Here is an 18,761-nt window from a genome sequence, read left to right as displayed (position 1 = left end):
TTGTAAGAAAACTAACATTTGACATTATAAGCCTCTCATAGAATAATAAAGCCTTGCTCTGATTTGCAAATAGAGAAACTTTCAATGTTAAAAATGTGGTTGTTGGGGCGCCTGGGTGGCGCAGTCGGTTAAGCGTCCGACTTCAGCCAGGTCACGATCTCGCGGTCTGTGAGTTCGAGCCCCGCGTCGGGCTCTGGGCTGATGGCTCAGAGCCTGGAGCCTGTTTCCGACTCTGTGTCTCCCTCTCTCTCTGCCCCTCCCCCATTCATGCTCTGTCTCTCTCTGTCCCAAAAATAAATAAACGTTGAAAAAAAAAAAAAAATTTAAAAAAAAAAAAAAATGTGGTTGTTTAATTTATTTGCCACTCCTATGTTTATTTATAGGCCTTAATTTATCCGCATAATCAAACATGCTCGCTTGTAGAAGAGAGGAGTAAATGGACATGCTGGTTTTATTTCATTTTGTCTTGTTTTTGAGAGACAAAGATCGTGCCTGCGCACAAGGGAGGGGCGGGCAGAGGGAGAGGGTGAGAGAGAGAATCCCAAGCAGGCTTCGTGCTCTCAGTGCAGATCCTGATAAGGGGCTCAGTCTCACAAACCAGGAGATCAGAACCTGAAACAAAAATCAAAGGTCAAACACTTTTAACCGACTGAGCCACCCAGGTGCCCCTTGTTTTGTTTTGGTGTTTTTTTTTTTTTTTTTTTTTTTTAAATTTTTTTTTCTTTCAATGTTTATTTATTTTTGGGACAGAGAGAGACAGAGCATGAACGGGGGAGGGGCAGAGAGAGAGGGAGACACAGAATCAGAAACAGGCTCCAGGCTCCGAGCCATCAGCCCAGAGCCGGACGCGGGGCTCGAACTCACGGACCGCGAGATCGTGACCTGGCTGAAGTCGGACGCTTAACCGACTACGCCACCCAGGCGCCCCTGTTTTGGTTTTTAAGTGCAAACCATTTCCTAGAAGATTTGGGGAAACTTTATGTGGTTGCGGATGCCAGTTGAATTAAGTAATTAAATAGCGTAATTGTGAAGTTATGTTGGTCTCTATGACCAGTTAATCTTGATCATTTTATTCTCCCTACACCGTTCTCAAGAACAGTGTTTTAACAGAGTCGTGATCCTGTAATGGGTTATGAAATCAATTTTGAGGGGCCACAACCAGCTTTACTTAATTTTTAATGCCGCCGAGAAGAGTAGAGAACACCGGAGTGCGTCACACTAGTAAAGATAAGCTGTATACCGTGACTCTCGTGAGTGTGCGAACTGGGTGTGATACATCTGTTTCTTCATGTGGATCATGGTCTGAAAAACCAGTTTGAAAAAAGGGTCGAGTGTCATGGCTTTATTCTCTACAAATACAAACAGAATTATAAGGGTGCATTCAGTATAGATAAAGAAGTCTACATGTAGGCCCTGTTAGATAAGCAGTTACATTGAGGTGAAGGAGGGTCGACTGCATGAGCCAACATTTCTTAGGTACTTCCTTTTTTTAATTAAAATCACCTTAGACGACTCTTGGTTTAAAGTTACAAATTGTAAATTTAACTGGGAATAATAGTATAAGTAACCTAACCTACTGCTTTGGTTTCAGCATTAGTCATGCATTGAAGTATTATGGGAGCACCAAGTTTATAATCCTGGTTTTACTTGGTTGAGGGCAACATGCCAGGGGACATTCTACTTGATGAGTAAAAGCCTCCAAGAGATTAACAGTCTTCTGCAGATAATCCTCAGGGTATTTAAATGATTCAAGAGTAGAACCTGATGGTTTGCACAACAGAGAGGTCGGGGTTTTTTTTTTCTTAGGTAAAAAGGAAAAATGTTGAAAAATGCTCCCACAAACAAACTATAAATCAGTGCCACCGACTTGATGGCAGTGATGCTCGTGTTCCATTTCAGCTTCCGTTCTTGAGTTCTCATGTGTTCGTCTTGGATTAGGATGAAGACTGCAATGGGAAGGACAGTTACCATGAAAGTGAGCCATCGGCGACCACTGAGGCTGTGCACTACCTATATATCCAGGTAGGGCCTGGCACGTGTGCGTCTTGGTGACACGGCAACTCCCAGTGGTTGCTGGCGGGTATGTTTCAGGAGGCTGGAGCAAGACAGTGGGCAGAAGAGGGCTCACCCGCACTGCCAAAGATTAATTGGCTGGAGAGGATTGTAACATGGCGCCCCTCCCCCTAGCCTTGAACTCATGCTTTCTGTACCATAACAGCACAGGGCAGGGCTCTGGACTCAGGCTGCATAAGTTCTCCTGCATCCCCCAGTCACAGCTGTGTGAGCTCAGGCGAGTTGCTTCCGCCTTCTGTGCCTCTGGTTCCCCGTCTCGCTGTCTCAAAGACTTGTGAGAGATAGAAGAGGTAAAGACTTGTGAAAAATAGAAGAAGTAACGTCTCTAGGGTAATTAGAACCATCTGAATTCCGTAAATGCCAGACTGTGCATGGACAGAAGTTTCACTCTAACAAGTTGAATCTGGACAGGTAAGGCGTGATGCATACACATCCTTGCATGTGCGGAAGAAACACCAACGTGGCTTTAGGCAGAGTGTCCTGGACCTCTGGCAGACAGGTGCCTTAGGCAAACCAGTTCCAGTGAGGCTTTACTGAAAGGAAAGCCTGCTCACGTGTCTGAGGGACAGAGTCCTGGCCAGTGGTGAGCTCTGGCAGCAGAGGGACAGCCACGTATCAATGAGAAAAACTTGTCTCTCCCCAAGTGAATAGGGCCATGTGTCATTATTAGTATTTTCAGTCATATCTATAAGGAGGGAGATCTTTAAGTGTGAGACGCGGTACTGTGTGCCAGAAGTAGTGTTTCCAAAGAGACTAATGAGGTGGTTGCTTTCCTACAGTTGGAGCTGGTTTTAAGTATTCCCTAACATAAACGTCTTTCAGGTACCATACAACACACATAATAAAGCATCTGTTCCCCGAACCACTAACTGAAGTATGTACTATGTGCCATTAGGCTCTAGACAGGAATCAGAAGTATATAAGGGAGGTGCGTCCGAGGTGCGGTAGGATCATGGTCTGGGAGTCTCAGGCCCTCATGAGGACTAGAGGAGGAATCAGAATCTGTAGATGGTTAACCTGACCACGAGAGTGTATCCCTGTCCTCTAAAATGGCACGTTCCTCTCTTTAAAAACAGTAAAATCCTTCTTCATGAGAAATCTCAACTCTGGCCCTGGTTTGAAACCGATAGGCTCGTTTTACTAGTTTCATAAATCAAATGCTACGTGTTGATCTAAGATATTTAAATGATACTTCCTTGTTTTCTGATACATTAATATATAAGGAAGGGTGAGAAAGAGCCCTATCCTGAATGTTTTGATATTTGTAATGTTTTGCTCGAGACTTGAAGGTCATTGTCATGGATTCAAAGTAAAAATGATAGGGGCACCCAGCTGGCTCAATTGGAAGAGCATGTGACTCCAGATCTTGGGGTTGTGAGTTCGAGCCCCACGCTGGGTTAGAGATTACTTAAAAATAAAATCTTTAAAAAAAAAAAAGCACAAACGAGAAAGACTAACGACATCATTAGATTTTTAATTAGCCTTTCTTGGAAATTGGGGTTTGGAAACAGTCTTGTAAAACAAAATTTTGTGTAGTTCTCAGTTTTTTCATTATTTGAAAAATAATGGAATTATTTATCACAAGGTTTTAAACAAGTCTTATGTGTTTTAAGTGAACGATAATATGAAAACTAAAATGGTTATGCTGGGGTGCTATGATTATGCCTCTTTCCCCCCAATTTTTTAATACTTTTGGTTTCTGTTTTCAGTGTAAAAACAAGCCTTTCCTTTAACTATTTAAATTCCACAGCACAAGTTTTAAAATGGAAGATTACATTAATCGCCATTGTCCTCCTTAATTGAAACCCTGTACAATCAAATGCTGCCTGGTCTGTTCTTGCCCCCAGATGGAGTACTGTGAGAAGAGCACTTTGCGAGACACCATTGACCAGGGACTGTATCAGGATACCATCAGACTCTGGAGGCTTTTTCGAGAGATTCTGGATGGATTGGCTTATATCCATGAGAAAGTAAACTTTATAACATTTCATACCTGAAAACTTTATGTAAAACTTATGACAAAAAATACTGTGAGATTGGAGAAACACAGAAACAGAGGGTATAAAGTGTGAAAGTTCAAAGAAAACACTGAAGGTTAGGACAGGGGCCAGCAAACTGGCTGTGGGCTCAAATTCCACTTCTACCTGCATTTATACAGCCTGTGCGCTAAGAATGGCTTTTACATTTTGAAAGGGTTGTAAAAAAAACAAAAGAGAGGGGTGTCTGGGTAGCTCAGTTGGTTGAGCCTCTGGCTCTTAATTTCGGGTTAGGTGATGATTCCCGGATTGTGGGATCAAACCCATGTCAGGCTCTGCACTGAGAGTGGAGCCTCCTAGGGATTCTCTCTCTTTTTCTGTCTGCCCCTCTCCCCTGCTCGCTCGCTCTAAATTTTTTTTTTTTAATTTTTTTTTTCAACATTTATTTATTTTTGGGACAGAGAGAGACAGAGCATGAACAGGGGAGGGGCAGAGAGAGAGGGAGACACAGATACGGAAACAGGCTCCAGGCTCCGAGCCATCAGCCCAGAGCCTGACGCGGGGCTTGAACTCCCGGACCGCGAGATCGTGACCTGGCTGAAGTCGGACGCTTAACCGACTGCGCCACCCAGGCGCCCCCTAAATTTTTTTTTAAAAAATTGTTTTTTTGGGGCGCCTGGGTGGCGCAGTCGGTTAAGCGTCCGACTTCAGCCAGGTCACGATCTCGCGGTCCGTGAGTTCGAGCCCCGCGTCAGGCTCTGGGCTGATGGCTCGGAGCCTGGAGCCTGTTTCCGATTCTGGGTCTCCCTCTCTCTCTGCCCCTCCCCTGTTCATGCTCTGTCTCTCTCTGTCCCAAAAATAAATAAAAAACGTTGAAAAAAAAATTTTTTTTTTTAAATTGTTTTTTAAATCAAAAGAGGAAGAGTATTTCATGACAAGAAAATTCTGTGAAATTCAGATGTCGGTGTCTACAAATAAAGGTTTATTGGGACACGGCCATGCTTGTTTGTTCACACATTGCCTGTAGCTATCTTTGTGCTAAAACTGTGGGTGGGATTGAGTTGCTGTGACAGAGACTGCATGGCCCTAAAGCCTAAAATATTTATCTGATTTACAAAGATTTCTGCAGCTTCTGGGTTAAGTGGAAGTATTTGAACACATACCAAAAGCAAAGATGATTCCTTGAGTTGTTTTAAATAAAGGAAGAGTGTGGGGCGCCTGGGTGGCTCAGTCGGTTGAGCGTCCGACTTCGGCTCAGGTCATGATCTCACGGTCCGTGAGTTCGAGCCCCACGTCGGGCTCTGTGCTGACAGCTCAGAGCCTGGACCCTGTTTCAGATTCTGTGTCTCCCTCTATCTGACCCTCCCCTGTTCATGCTCTGTCTCTCCCTGTCTCAAAAATCAATAAACGTTAAAAAAAAAAAAAATTTTTTTTTTAAATAAAGGAAGAGTTTGATTAACACAGGCCCGGTTATTTGATTCTAATGGCTTAGTGCTGTCCTTCCTAGGAACATGGAGAGACCAGAAAGCCACCTAGCAAGAGTAGAAATGAGACTGAGAAACACAGCTCGCCACATGGTATAAGATGTCATTTTAGAGAGTTAGAGAATGTCACATCAGTGCATGTGGTAACGGCACTGCTTACATTTTAAAAATGGGATTATCTAATGCATCAGTCAGTATAGGTACTTTTTTCCCCCTTTGCTTCAATTTTCTTTAACTTAAAATATTCATACTATAGTATATTGATACTAAAAAGCTAGGCCCATAATTCATCTAGTTTATAAATGATTTTGTGGGGCACGATTTGCAAGGTTGGAAATAAAAAGGAGTTCTAACGGCAGCCATTAGAACTCTGTGGCTGTGAGATCACCTGGGTTCCTAGAAGTGTGCCCCGAGCCCTCTCCTCCTCTCCATCTAATCTGTTCAGCATCTGTTAATCATCTACTGGGTGTCTAATACTGTGCCACACCTCGAAATGCAGACAGGCACGAGGATATGACAAACCCTATGCTTGAAAGGGACTTGCTGTGGTCTGAAGGAGCCACACTTTACCTTCACATGACAGCGAAGCGATCATACAATAAGGTGTTTTCATTACATTCTAATTATTTCCTGTATTAGCATACCTAAAACAATAAGCATCATGAGGATGCTGTCAGGAAGGGGAGAAAGCCGAGTTCACGTAACAGATAATCATTGGGCAAGTACTTACGTGTGTGCTAAGTTGAATTAGAATCACTGTGGAAGCCTTCATGGGTGAGCTGGCGCTTGGAACTGCTGGCACAGTTCAAATGAGTGGAGAAAACAAGAATTTCTTAGGAAAAATAGTGAAGAAAATAAGAGATGGGATGAAAACGGTGTGTGTCTCCCCAACCAGAGCAAGGGTTTTAGGGTGCCAAAAGGAGAAAGACTGGGAACCTAGTGGAAGGGGCCCTTGAATGCCCCCTTGGAACCATTTGGATTTGATCTGATCCAGGACCATCAGGAGGTAAACTGGGAGAGGGTGGCAAGGTCATTGGCAGGACGATCGAGAGACCGTGCAGAGGCCATATGGCCTGGACCAGTGTGGTCTGCAGGGGAACACCTCATCTGCTTCTCATTACTTGCTTGGTTGGCCTTTGAAATTAGGAAACAGGTATAACTATAAACTGTATTTGGGAAACCGTTCTTTGCTCTCTTCCATCAGGGAATGATTCACCGGGATTTGAAGCCTGTCAACATTTTTTTGGATTCCGATGACCATGTAAAAATAGGTGATTTTGGTTTGGCGACAGACCATCTAGCCTTCACGGTGAGTATTTTTCAGATTAGACTATGCCTGAAAAATGGCCCCATATGCCTTCGTTATCCTCATAACTTTCATGGTTACGAGGTTCACTGAACTGTGCCATGTAATCTTCAGGAAATTTTACAAGTCGGAAGGGGTGAACTACCACTGATCTTTTAGGCTTTGAAAGGGTGAATACATCTTGGTGAGGATGTTCCACTTGAGAGGTATAAAATTACTGGTTTGTGGATGAGAGTTAGGTCAAAGGCATATAATACTTGATGAAATAGTTTGCTAGTTTGGTCTACCATGCCAGGCACTAGGCTAGATGCTTTACACTTGAGGAGCTTTTAGTTAATTTAGGGAAACAAAGCTAAAAACAAACAACAAACATGAGAAGAGCCAGTCCTAGACAACATGTAACTCAGAAGGTATTTATTTTATTCTTCACAACATTACAGAGTAGTTCTTTATTTTTTTTTTATTTTTTTTTAATTAAAAAAAAATTTTTTTTTTTTTTTTTAATTTTTTTTTCAACGTTTATTTATTTTTGGGACAGAAAGAGACAGAGCATGAACGGGGGAGGGGCAGAGAGAGAGGGAGACACAGAATCGGAAACAGGCTCCAGGCTCTGAGCCATCAGCCCAGAGCCCGATGCGGGGCTCGAACTCACGGACCGCGAGATCGTGACCTGGCTGAAGTCGGACGCTTAACCGACTGCGCCACCCAGGCGCCCCGAAAAAATTTTTTTTTTTAATGCTTATTTATTTTTGAGACAGAGAGAAACACAGCATTAACGGGGGAGGGGCAGAGAGAGAGGTAGACGCAGAATCGGAAGCAGGCTGCAGGCTCTGAGCCATCAGCCCAGAGCCCGATGTGGGGCTCGAACTCGGAAACCACGAGATCGTGACCTGAGCTGAAGTCGGACGCCCAACCGACTGAGACACCCAGGCGCCCCCAGAGTAGTTCTTTAACATGCAAAGCTAAAATAATGTGTAGTAAGAGAAATCGAGATATAAGACCAAAGGCACGAGAAAATTTTGATATAGTTATAAAGACCCAGAAGGGCGGTATAAAGAAACGAACATTTCAGATGGGCCTTAAAGGATGGGTGGGAGTCCAGCAGGCTGAGATTGACGGCAGACCGGGTAGGGGATCCCAGAGAGAGAGAACAGTGTAAACAAATGCCCTGGGGTGAACAGACATGATTAGAGGCAGCAGGCTGTCTGGTTGGTTAAAGCTATGAGTCAAACGGGAGCAGTGATGATGCTGGACAGCTGGGATTCTTCTAGTTGGCAGGCCTTAAGTGCCGGAGGAAGAGTCTTATAGTAAGACAAATTTGCTAGGCATAAAATCTCTAGCACATGCAGTTAATTTTCAGGGTGGTCAGAGAAAGAAAACAGGATCAATGGTGCCATAGGAGCAGAATTTCCAACTGTAGGAGCAAAACCAGAAGGTGAGGTTAGGAGAGGAGAGGGAGGAAACAGAAGGGGACAGTGAGGGTGTGAGCCTGAGTAGAACAGCGGGGCTTTTTAAATTTAAAAAAATTTTTTTATGTTTATTTACTTTTGAAAGAGAGAGAGACAGAGTACGAGTGAGGCAGAGGCAGAAAGAGAAGGAGACACAGAATCCTTAGCAGGCTCCAGGCTCTGAGCTGTCAGCACAGAGACCGACGTGGGGCTCGAATTCATGGACTGCGAGATACTGACCTGAACCGAAGTCAGACACTCACCCCACTGAGCCACCCAGGTGCCCCAACAGCAGGGCATTTTGAAGTGCTAAGACCAAGGAAGGCCCAGATGATGGCATCTTGATCCCCAAGCGAAAGAATTTAACTTGCTATCTGGAGGCTATAGTATAGTGAGTAGATAAGGCCACAGGTTCTGGAGGCCCTGACCTAGGCTAGACTCCTATCCCTGCCAGTGCCTTGTGGCATGACCTTGGGCAGGTTAGTTAGTTAACCTCTCAATACCTCCTGTATAAAATGTACCTAATGCTAATACCAACTTCAGAGTTGCTGGCGGGATAAAATGAGAATACAGGTAAAGCACCTGGAACAGTTCCTGGCATTTCCCTCTTGGGGAAGGCTTAATGGCATTAATGTCAGAGATGCTATTATGGATGGTGGTTCTTGTGACAGGAACCTGTGGAGTGACCCCAGAAGACAGTGATTTAGGGTAACTTGTGAGACGGTGCTGTCACAGGCACAGTTGAGAAAGGTGAGGCTACCTGATTGTTGCTAGCACTGACAGTCGAACAGATTTGGTGACCAGCCTCTAAGAAAGAAGAATACAAATTCACCCAGATAAGGAAACAGCAGTGGGAAAGTTAGAAAGTGAGTTTGTTGTTGATGTTAACATACTCTTAATTTTCCTAGTAAATAGACTCTGTTTTGCCATTTGCAATGTGAAAATACGTTGGTTTCTGTAAGCTATTGGAGCTTCCTGCCACGAAGAAAGAATTCTACGACAAAGTGCCCTTCTCCTTGATCTCATTGGGTTTCCACTGAGTCCTGCATTAGTAGGGTAACTAAACAAAGCATACTTAAAGCTCAGAAAAAGCAGTGTTTTAGTTAGTCTGTGTTCTGTGTATAATTTTTCAGTCTTCATTTAGAAATGGAGAAGCTATTCCTGTGGAATAATAAAGCATTTTAAGAGTGATATTTGACTGGCTTATATTTTTTAGGCTGATGGCAAGCAAGATGATACAGCAGATCACTTGATTAAGCCAGACCCTTCAGGTAAATCCAGAAGCCTGTATATGTAGTGTATTAAAAAGCAGACCACAAAGGTTTTTTATCCCTTATTCTCTCTCTCTCTTTTTTAAATACAAAACACTGCAAATATAATGTATATAACCTGAGGAGTTTGGTTATACATTTATACCCATGAAACCATCATCTCAGTCTATGTCATGAATATATTCATAGTCTCCAAGTTTCCTCCTGCCCTGTTATGTTTTTTAATTTTTATTTTTTTTATGTTTATTTACTTGAGAGACACAGAGCGTGAGCAGGGGAGGGGCAGAGAGAGAGGGGGACACAGAATCCAAAGCAGGCTCCTGCCTCTGAGCTGTCAGCACAGAGCCCGATGCAGGGCTCGAACCCACAAACCGCGAGATCATGACCTGAGATGAAGTCAGCTACTTAACTAACTGAGCTACCCAGGGTCCCCCTCCTGCCCTTCTATTTATTATAATAATAATCATAATAATAATGGTTATGATTATTAATTTAATTTTCTAAGAACACTCAACATAAGATCTACTCTTTGGAGAATTTTACGTATACTATACAGTATAAAATTTCTTAATCTGAAACCTGTTTTTCATCTGGAAAGATTTTATTCTAAAGCAAATTACAGTTAGTCATTAAATTAACAAAATCATGAAAATGCTTTAATTTTATCCCCTTTTTACTATGTTATTTGTTCTTCGGAACTCTAAGAAATTAGAGCTTTGGTTAGAGTAATTGGCTCCCACAGGTAGATAGTTACGCTTTGTCTGACCCCACATGGCAATGTGAGGTTACCTCATGACCTGGGCGTCTGGGGTGTTCATTCTGGCACCACCCGTGTGCAACAGCAAAGACCTCCTGTGTGGAACACAATGTGTGGCCATACATGACTTAGACGTAATGCCTTAGTGAATTGCATGCTGTTTTTTCCTCCAAGTACAGTGAATAGTTAACAGATCATGCTTCACTCTTAAAAAACTTTTTTTTTTTTTTTAAATAAAAATTTGCCTTACTCCTGTTGTTAGAAAGCCTTCCCTCTGCCTTCTTCCACGTAGGTCATTTGACGGGGATGGTTGGCACTGCTTTGTACGTAAGCCCAGAGGTCCAAGGAAGCACCAGACCCACGTATAACCAGGTAAAGGGGAAGCCTTCTGGGGAAAAAGAAATGTCTCAAGAGTAAGATAACAGTAAGAGCATCAAAAAAAAAATTTTTTTTTTAACATTTATTCATTTTTTGAGAGACAGAGACAGTGTGAGAGGGGTGAGGGGGAGCAGAGAGAGAGAGGAAGGCACAGAATCTGAAGCAGTCTCCAGGCTCTGAGCTGTCAGCACAGACCTCGACGTGGGGCTTGAGCTCATGAACCGTGAGATCATAACCTGAGCCAAGGTCGGACGCTACCACTGAGCCACCCAGACACCCCATTAGTAAGAACATCAAGATCACAGTATTTGGGGTTTAGTTACCAGCTGAGATGTTCAGGAACATTCATTTCCTTGCTATGTGTCCACATGCCAATTGAGGTGACTATTCCACATAGTGCACGTGGTGCCCCCGAACAGTAACTGAAACTGGCTTTTGCTGCCAAGGACCTTACAGTCCATCTATCCAAAGAGGATTTGCACTAACCTGGTCCTAGGCTAGGCTCCAGGAACGCAGGGAACAGAACAGTTGACTAATAAGACGGGTGTCTTATTCCAGCCCTTGGGGAGCTTATCCTTTGGGGATGAAATAGACAATAAACAAGTAAAAAATAAAGGAAAGAATCACAAATTGTAAAGAAAAGAAATGAACTCCAGTGACCAGAGTACAATAGGGAGCATCATCTTTAGATAAACAGACCATAGAAGGCTTCCCCAAGGGGATGGCTTTTAGGATAAGGGACAACCACAAGAAGCTGGGAGCTGAGAGAAAGGGTAAGCAGAAGAAATAGCATGCATAAGGAGAGAACTGAGTGAGAGCTTGCTTGGCACGTTTGGGACAATCACAAAGATCGTCTGTGCGGCTGTAGCCTGGTGAGCTATGGGGGAGAGAGGCATGAAGTGAAGCTGGAAAGGAAGATGAGGGTCACATGATCCAGGGCCAGCTTAGCCATGATAGGAGTGTGCACTGGGAGCCAGTGAAGGGTCTGGAACAAGGGAGTTCACTCCACCTGTTGCTGGAAGCTTTGCAGGAGTCAGGCGGGGTGGCTGCTAGCTGGAACTAGAGCGGGAGCAGTAAAGATGGGAAGCGTGCTTCCTGTAAGACACTGCGGAGGGGAGTCGACAGGCTTCCTGACAGAGTGGATGTTGGGTCAGGAAAAGGAGGGTATGAGATGGTGCTCAGGTTTCTGCTGCAGCAGCTGGGGGAAAGCTAGCTGACTGAGATGGGGAAAGACAAAGGGGGAGACAGCAGAAAAATTCCATTTGGGGGCCAGTGTTGAGTTGGAAATGCCTGATGAGAGATCCAGTTAGAGATTTCCAGTAGGTTGTTGAAGACTCAGGACTTGAGTTCAGAAGAAAGGTCAGACTCAGAAGTATACATAGGAGAGTCATCAACCCAAGAGGGATTGAAAGCCATGGGACTGGATGGGATCACTTAGGGCAAGAGTGTAGAGCTAAATCTCAAAAATAGACTAGGCCATTCACATCAGAGCATATTTTCAGGCTTGCAATAAAACCCAAGTTTGGGTTTCCATTCTGACAGAGATCGCTGGGTAGTGACATAGAGTTAGGCCTCCAAATACCCAGCAGGGCCAGGGTGTGGGAGGTGCGCGCGCATGCGACATGGGCATGTGAGGGCACCTTTAGCCTCACCTCTCTGAGTTCAGTTTGCAAGGTGTAATGAAATCCTTAAAGGGGCTCTATCCACCCTTTGGCCCAGCAGCTCCCCCTTTTGAAAGCTATCCAGAGGAAACAATGACATCCAAAAAGATGGGTGTGAAAGGGGTTCATCACAGCATTATTTAGAACAGTGAAAAATAATGGTGTTTAAAAATAAATGGTTAAAGGGGCGCCTGGGTGGCTCAGTCGGTTAAGCGTCTGACTTCAGCTCAGGTCATGGTCTCACGGTCCGTGAGTTCGAGCTCCACGTCGGGCTCTGTGCTGGCAGCTCAGAGCCTGGAGCCTGCTTTGGATTCTGTGTCTCCCTCTCTCTCTGTCCCTCCCCTGCTCATGCTCTGTCTCTCTCTGTCTCAAAATAAATAAAAACATTAAAAAAAAAATAAAAAAATGGTTAAATAAATTCTGGGGACTTCCATGTAATTGAATACTGTATGTCATTAATATCATGTTTTAAAAGCCTGTTCTAGAAAAATGCTATCACGTTGAAAAATATTCTCGCTATCTTAAGGGGATAAAAGTTACAAACCATAGTATGGTTGTAGTTTTATAGGGGGTGTGTGTATGTGTGTGGATGCATTTAAAAACCAGCAGGCCTGTCTTAGACCAGTAGTAAATATCCTTGAGCAGTGGCATTAGGGGTGATTGCTGTTTTTCTTGGTGCTTTTCTGCATGTTCACCATTTTCTACAGACTGTGTGTAGGAAATGCCACAGCCAGTGTTTGTTTCTAAGACTTGGGACATCACTGGTAATAATTGGATTCTCCCCTACTAATCGTTGAGTCCAAATTCATGCAAGAGTTGCACTTGAAAGTGGCTTCTGTGCCTGTGTGCAGTTTGCCACGTACAGTCTCCCTCTCGGCAGGGTGCCCCTGCCGGCCGCCTCAGGCACATTGCCTTCCACACTGCATCCTCCTCTTGCCAGCTCCCTACCTGAGACTCTGTGCACTGACTTGCCCTTTTGCTTTTTTACTTGCACTTCCATAGTCTGTTAGAATTAGTCGCATGATCTTTCTGTTGCGCCATTTTTCTGTCCTCATTGGTATGGCTTTGCAATCAGTAGTTCTGCCATCAACTGCAGATTTTGGTCTGCGTTTCACTTTTGAGATGATGCGTAAGGAAGCAAAGCAAAGCAAATTCCTTGGACAGATTTCATTTGTCCTTGCTCTTTAGGGATCACTCTCAGTGTCAGCCAGTGATTTTCTATGTCTGTGTATATCGCTAAACCAATTTCAGTGAATTTTCAAGGAAAGCATTGAGAAATCACAGCAAGTATTTTGTCTGCACTTTATACCTATAATTTTTTTAGAAAAAAAACAATTTTTTTTAGTGTGGCTTGTTTTTCCCTTAGTAAACCTTTTTCCAGCTAACAGTGCTCATCGTATAATTTGCTGGTAAATGACACGTTCATATCAAGGCTGTCTAAATACAGTTCTTTTTACTCCTTAGAAAGTGGATCTCTTCAGCCTGGGAATTATCTTCTTTGAGATGTCCTACCACCCCATGGTCACGGCCTCAGAAAGGATCTTTGTTCTCAACCAACTCAGAGATGTATGTATCAGATGTTTTAATGCCTCAACTTCCAGTAACCCAAATCTTAGCGTGGACATCCGAATTTAATGCAGGGTACCCTTCTGGTATTTATAACATGGAAGAGGCAGTTTCACTATAATCTATATTTCTAGTAAAAGGAAATCTACCTCTGCTTACACACTTCCAGTCATGAGAAACTTTCCCCAGTTTTGTTTGTTTTTGGAAATCCTACTTGGAGAGATTGCTAGGTCATAGTTACTTTTAAAAAATTATTCTTAGAGATTTACTCTTGGTTTTAAAACAAAAGAAGAATCCAAAAATTTTGCATGATATTGATGTAGTTGCAATGGTGGGAAATGAGTTATAAGGATAATGGAGATTTAGTTCTAGAAATGAAAGGTTCTAACCAAAAGGACATGGTAGTAATGCCTCAGGAATACCCCTATGGCCAGAAATTTAAAAGGGTCTGGGGAAGATAGCAGCCACTTGAATTTTTTTCTCCAGGGAAATTTCCCTTAGTGATTTTGGGATTAATCCTTGCCTCACCTATTGCCCAAACTAAAAGGGCAATTGTGTGTTATTGTGTGTTGGTGCTTTGGTGTTTTTTTTGTTTTGTTTTGGGTTTTTGTTTTGTTTTTTGGGTTTTTTTTTCCCTCTTTTCATCTGTGTGTTTTATAAAGCTACTTTGTCTTCCAATGAAACCATTAGATTTTAAAATACTTTGTCCTCAGATGAGGTGCTTTCTATCATTTGGCTGTCATTTGGGTAAAATTTGTGTTAAAATAATATTTATGTGCTTGGAACTGTGGGCCTTGGCCTTCAAGAAGGTATCACTTCAGTCTTTCCTTGTTTTCATTTTTATACTCGATTTTCTTAGGTCTGGTGAATAAATGCTTTTTCACTGTGGCAGTTTGCCAAGCACTTACTGGTTTGAATATAATATTCTTTTAGCCCACGTCGCCTAAGTTTCCAGAAGACTTCGATGATGGAGAGCATACAAAGCAGGTAATTCTCTGACACTTCTATTACTGTGTCTTCACCCTAGGATTTTAATTACTGTTTTTCTTCTTTTTCAATTAGTACTGTTCTGCCACTCATTCTCTCGTGCCCTGGGAACACCGTGGGGAAAGACATCAAAAGATGAAATGCTTTAAATGTTATTAGACTCGAAATACACCATAAAAATGCCAAGGACTGGCACAGAAAATTAACCAGCTACAGGGTTCTTTTGTGTGGTTCATTGTGCTTTTGAAGTGCTGTTTGGAACCTTGGCTTAGCTGTTGGAAAAAAAGAGCTTGTAGATTTCATTATGTTAGAGAAAGCTTGGAACTTTTTAAGAAAAGAATACAGTTTAAAACTATAATTTCATTCAGTTTTGTAGTTAAAGTAGCTCTGATTGTAAAGGAGAAGACTCGACAGTCTGATGATAATAGTATTTTAAAGTAAAATAATTTATCCTCCATACTATAAACACCTGAGTATGTGTATATGTAACTCATGTCATGGCTTATTTGGCATCCGGCTAATATGAATGAGTAATTATTGGTGAACCTGTGTATTGTGCTTCTGGTGTGCATTTCTTCTTAGTGTTTGGTGGTTTATCTTGGCGAAGCCTTCCTTGGTTGATAATCCTGGCATATGGAAGTTTATCCTGACTTTTCTTTATTATCAAGGCAAAATCGCTTATTTAAATTATTAGTGTTGAGAACAGAAGCTTCGCTAGAACATGGCATTAGTTTGCGATTTCTTGCTTATTGGCTATGTATCTGATTGGACGAGTCACTTATCTAGATTTTGATCTTCCTCACCTGTCAAATAAAAGGATTAAGTGCCCTTTATTTATATTAACACTAACGTTCTGTAATTTGGTAGTATTAAACCGGACATTTGTTTATGGCTGGAGGAACCCGTTCTGCCTCGTCTGTTCCATTAGCGAAGGACCATTAGAAAATTCACTGCATTGTGTTTCTGCTGCTTTTGTTAGCTATTATCATTGATTTGAACGGAGTCGTTTCCTGTGTTTCTGGATGTCATAAATAAATGTTCATTTCATAGCCTTTCCCTGTAACAAGGTCTTCTTACTCAGTATTTCCACGTGTTGGCAGCTGTGGGGTCTGTCTTATTAAACTACAAACACAAGAGCAACTGTACCAACCATTTCTCTCAACGGTGATTGCTCACCTCCCAGAGGTACGTACTGGGTACCCGAAAGTATTTGTGTTTGGGCCAGATAAACGTGGTCCCCGAACCGCAGCCCGTGCTGCCCCCCACATCATAGCTGTTGCTTTTTATCTGAAAGGAAACAGCATAGAAAATGCATATGTACTGAATATGATACAACTGTTGCCACACAACAGAAATCGAGCATTGTAATAGGGTCTGTATTGCTGAATATGGAATTGTTTTTATCAGTTTAAATTAAAAAACTTTTTTAACGTTTATTTTTGAGAGAGAGCACGCGTGTGTATGTGCACACAAGTTGGGGAGGGACAGAGAGAGAGGGAGACAGATTCCAAAGCAGCTTCCAGGCTCTGAGCTGTCAGCACAGAGTCCGACACGGGGCTCAGACTCACAAGCCGTGAGATCATGACCTGAGCCGAAGTCAGACACTTAACCAACTGAGCCACCCCAGGCACCCCTTTACCAGTTTCTTTCTTTACATGTGTTTTTCTTTCAGCCTAAGACAGCAGTAGGAGTTAGAAGGGCCGCAGAGAGAGAATATATTAAGAATCTGTAATTAAAAAATGCTTAATAAGATTCATCTAAAAATTGACATCTTTCTGATCTCACATATTCCTCTCTTTATAAGTCCTTAGTGTAAACAGGAGAATTAAGGACTCATGAAGGAACCTTTCAAGGTTCAGGGTGTTCTCACATAGTTCCCTGCTTAATGACGTTGTGGCTTTGAGGTCATAATAAATGAGTAACATAAATCAAGAGAATTCCAGGGAATGACCTTAATACAGATAACGTAAATGGAGAGGAAAAAATTAGAACAAGATGTAAGGATTCCAGCAGCTGCTCTGCATTATAATTTTTACTAAAATTAGGCATCTAGGGATAATTATTTTCTCTTCCTACACCTGTTTTGATAAAGTATTTTGTGTGTCTGTAAGGCCTAAGTTCTGCTTCTGTGTTGTTGAGTTGAGGATCTTCTGGTTGTTCATAACAATAAAATGTAAAAAGGGCCTCTGCCTTTTAAGAAACACTTCTATTATACTATCTCACAACTCTGTGGCCAGAATGAAGTGCAGGGCGAGAAATGACAGCTTGAGTGATTTCAGAGCTACCAATTACAATGCACCAACTCAGTGCGAGAAGTGTGGTGTCTTTTCTTTGACCTGAATCAACCACCAGCTTGTCAGAATTCCGAGCATCTTCTGTTGCATCCGGTCACCAGCGTGCCTGACTTTCATTACAGAAATCTGTCATCTCCTGGCTGTTGAACCATGATCCTGCCAAGCGGCCCACGGCCACAGAACTGCTCAAGAGTGAGCTGCTGCCCCCACCCCAGATGGAGGAGTCGGAGCTGCACGAAGTTCTGCACCACACCCTGGCCAACGTGGATGGCAAGGCCTACCGCACCATGATGGCCCAGATCTTCTCCCAGCGCATCTCCCCCGCCATCGATTACACCTACGACAGCAACATGCTGAAGGTGGGCTTGAGCTCAGCTTCCAAAAGAGAGCTCAGCTTGGTTCACAGAAGGGGCAAGTCAGTTCCTTAGTTTTCATGGATTCCTTTAATGCCTCCAGCGTATATTCTTATTCTAAGCTCCGTATGTGCAAAATAGGCACATATGTATCATTCTGGGAAGAGCCATGCTTTTTTTTTTTTTTTTTTCTTTTTAAATGTTTATTTTTTGAGAGAGACAGAGACACGGTATGAGCAGGGGAGGGGCAGAGAGACAGAGACAGAATCTGAAGCAGGCTCCAGGCTCTGAGCGGTCAGCACAAGCCCGACGCAGGGCTCGAAATCATGAACCGTGAGATCATGACTTGGGCCAAAGTGGGACGCTTAACCACCTGAGCCACCCAGGCGCCCCTGGGAAGAGCCATACTTTTAATTGCTTAACTCTAAGGAGTTCCTGACCCATGCCCTTCTCCATCCACCTAAGAGATTAAGCAGCAGTGGTTTTAGAGACTGAGCCCTGACCCAGCTGCCCAGAGCTGAAAGCATCTAACCCGTTCACATCCATATCATGGGTTCAGTTGCTCCCAATGCTGGCTGCAGCTGACGGTATATCTGAGGGGCCCTTGGGCACTTCTGACGCTTGGGCCCTATATCTGATCTAGTGACTTGGAATTTCTAGGTGTGAGGCACTCCAAGTGTCTCCTCTTAGAATCACCCCGGGTGGTTTCTGAAACATTGCCAGGTTTGTCAACCTTCAACTTTTTCACTTTTCCCTCTCCTCCCCTCCCCGCCCATTCCATTTTAAACAAAAACAGTCTGGAACAATATAGCAAAATGTTAAAATTTGAAAAAGTTGCATGGATGAATAACATATTTGTTATTTTCTTTGTATCTTTCTGTATGCTTGAAAGAATGATGTAATTTTAGAAGAGTAGTAAAGTAGTGGTAAGGTTTGTGGAAGATTAGTGTACTTATCAAGGGCCAAACCAGTTTTTGCTGGCTGGCAATATGAGAAAGATACTTACAGGATTATAGGTGAGTTGTTTATTTTTGTCATTTTTCTTGTTGGTTCTTTCTAAATTTTCTCTAGCAAAATGGTGTTACTTGTATACTAAGAAACAAATGAAAAAGCTCTTTATAAAATAGATAAATGCCGTGTAGCTTTCAAGGGGCCCACCATGGATTACCTTGGTATGTGGGAGGGGGCCTGATGCTATCAGATGTCT

At 42.9% G+C, this 18,761-nt stretch overlaps 1 protein-coding gene and 1 non-coding gene across 6 annotated transcripts in view; both read left to right on the top strand.

Annotated features, from left to right (window-relative positions):
• Positions 1–18,761, top strand: part of EIF2AK4 (eukaryotic translation initiation factor 2 alpha kinase 4) — a 109,460-nt gene that overhangs the window by 45,777 nt on the left and 44,922 nt on the right. For all 5 annotated transcript variants that reach the window (XR_007152828.1, XM_047861810.1, XM_047861814.1 and 2 more), the window contains 8 exons: positions 1,939–2,022; positions 3,921–4,043; positions 6,738–6,842; positions 9,504–9,558; positions 10,608–10,687; positions 13,819–13,920; positions 14,854–14,907; positions 17,324–17,560. Coding sequence is in view for 4 of the 5 variants with exons in the window: in XM_047861810.1 (XP_047717766.1) it covers positions 1,939–2,022; positions 3,921–4,043; positions 6,738–6,842; positions 9,504–9,558; positions 10,608–10,687; positions 13,819–13,920; positions 14,854–14,907; positions 17,324–17,560 (840 nt within the window). In the remaining variant the exon portion in view is untranslated. The remainder of the gene's footprint in view (positions 1–1,938; positions 2,023–3,920; positions 4,044–6,737; positions 6,843–9,503; positions 9,559–10,607; positions 10,688–13,818; positions 13,921–14,853; positions 14,908–17,323; positions 17,561–18,761) is intronic.
• Positions 3,400–3,472, top strand: TRNAW-CCA (transfer RNA tryptophan (anticodon CCA)). The gene has a single exon. It is a non-coding gene; the product is annotated as a tRNA-Trp (tRNA).

This window comes from Prionailurus viverrinus, chromosome B3, assembly GCF_022837055.1.
Source record: "Prionailurus viverrinus isolate Anna chromosome B3, UM_Priviv_1.0, whole genome shotgun sequence".
Taxonomy (NCBI): domain Eukaryota; kingdom Metazoa; phylum Chordata; class Mammalia; order Carnivora; family Felidae; genus Prionailurus; species Prionailurus viverrinus.
This window is presented reverse-complemented; position numbering and strand designations above follow the sequence as displayed.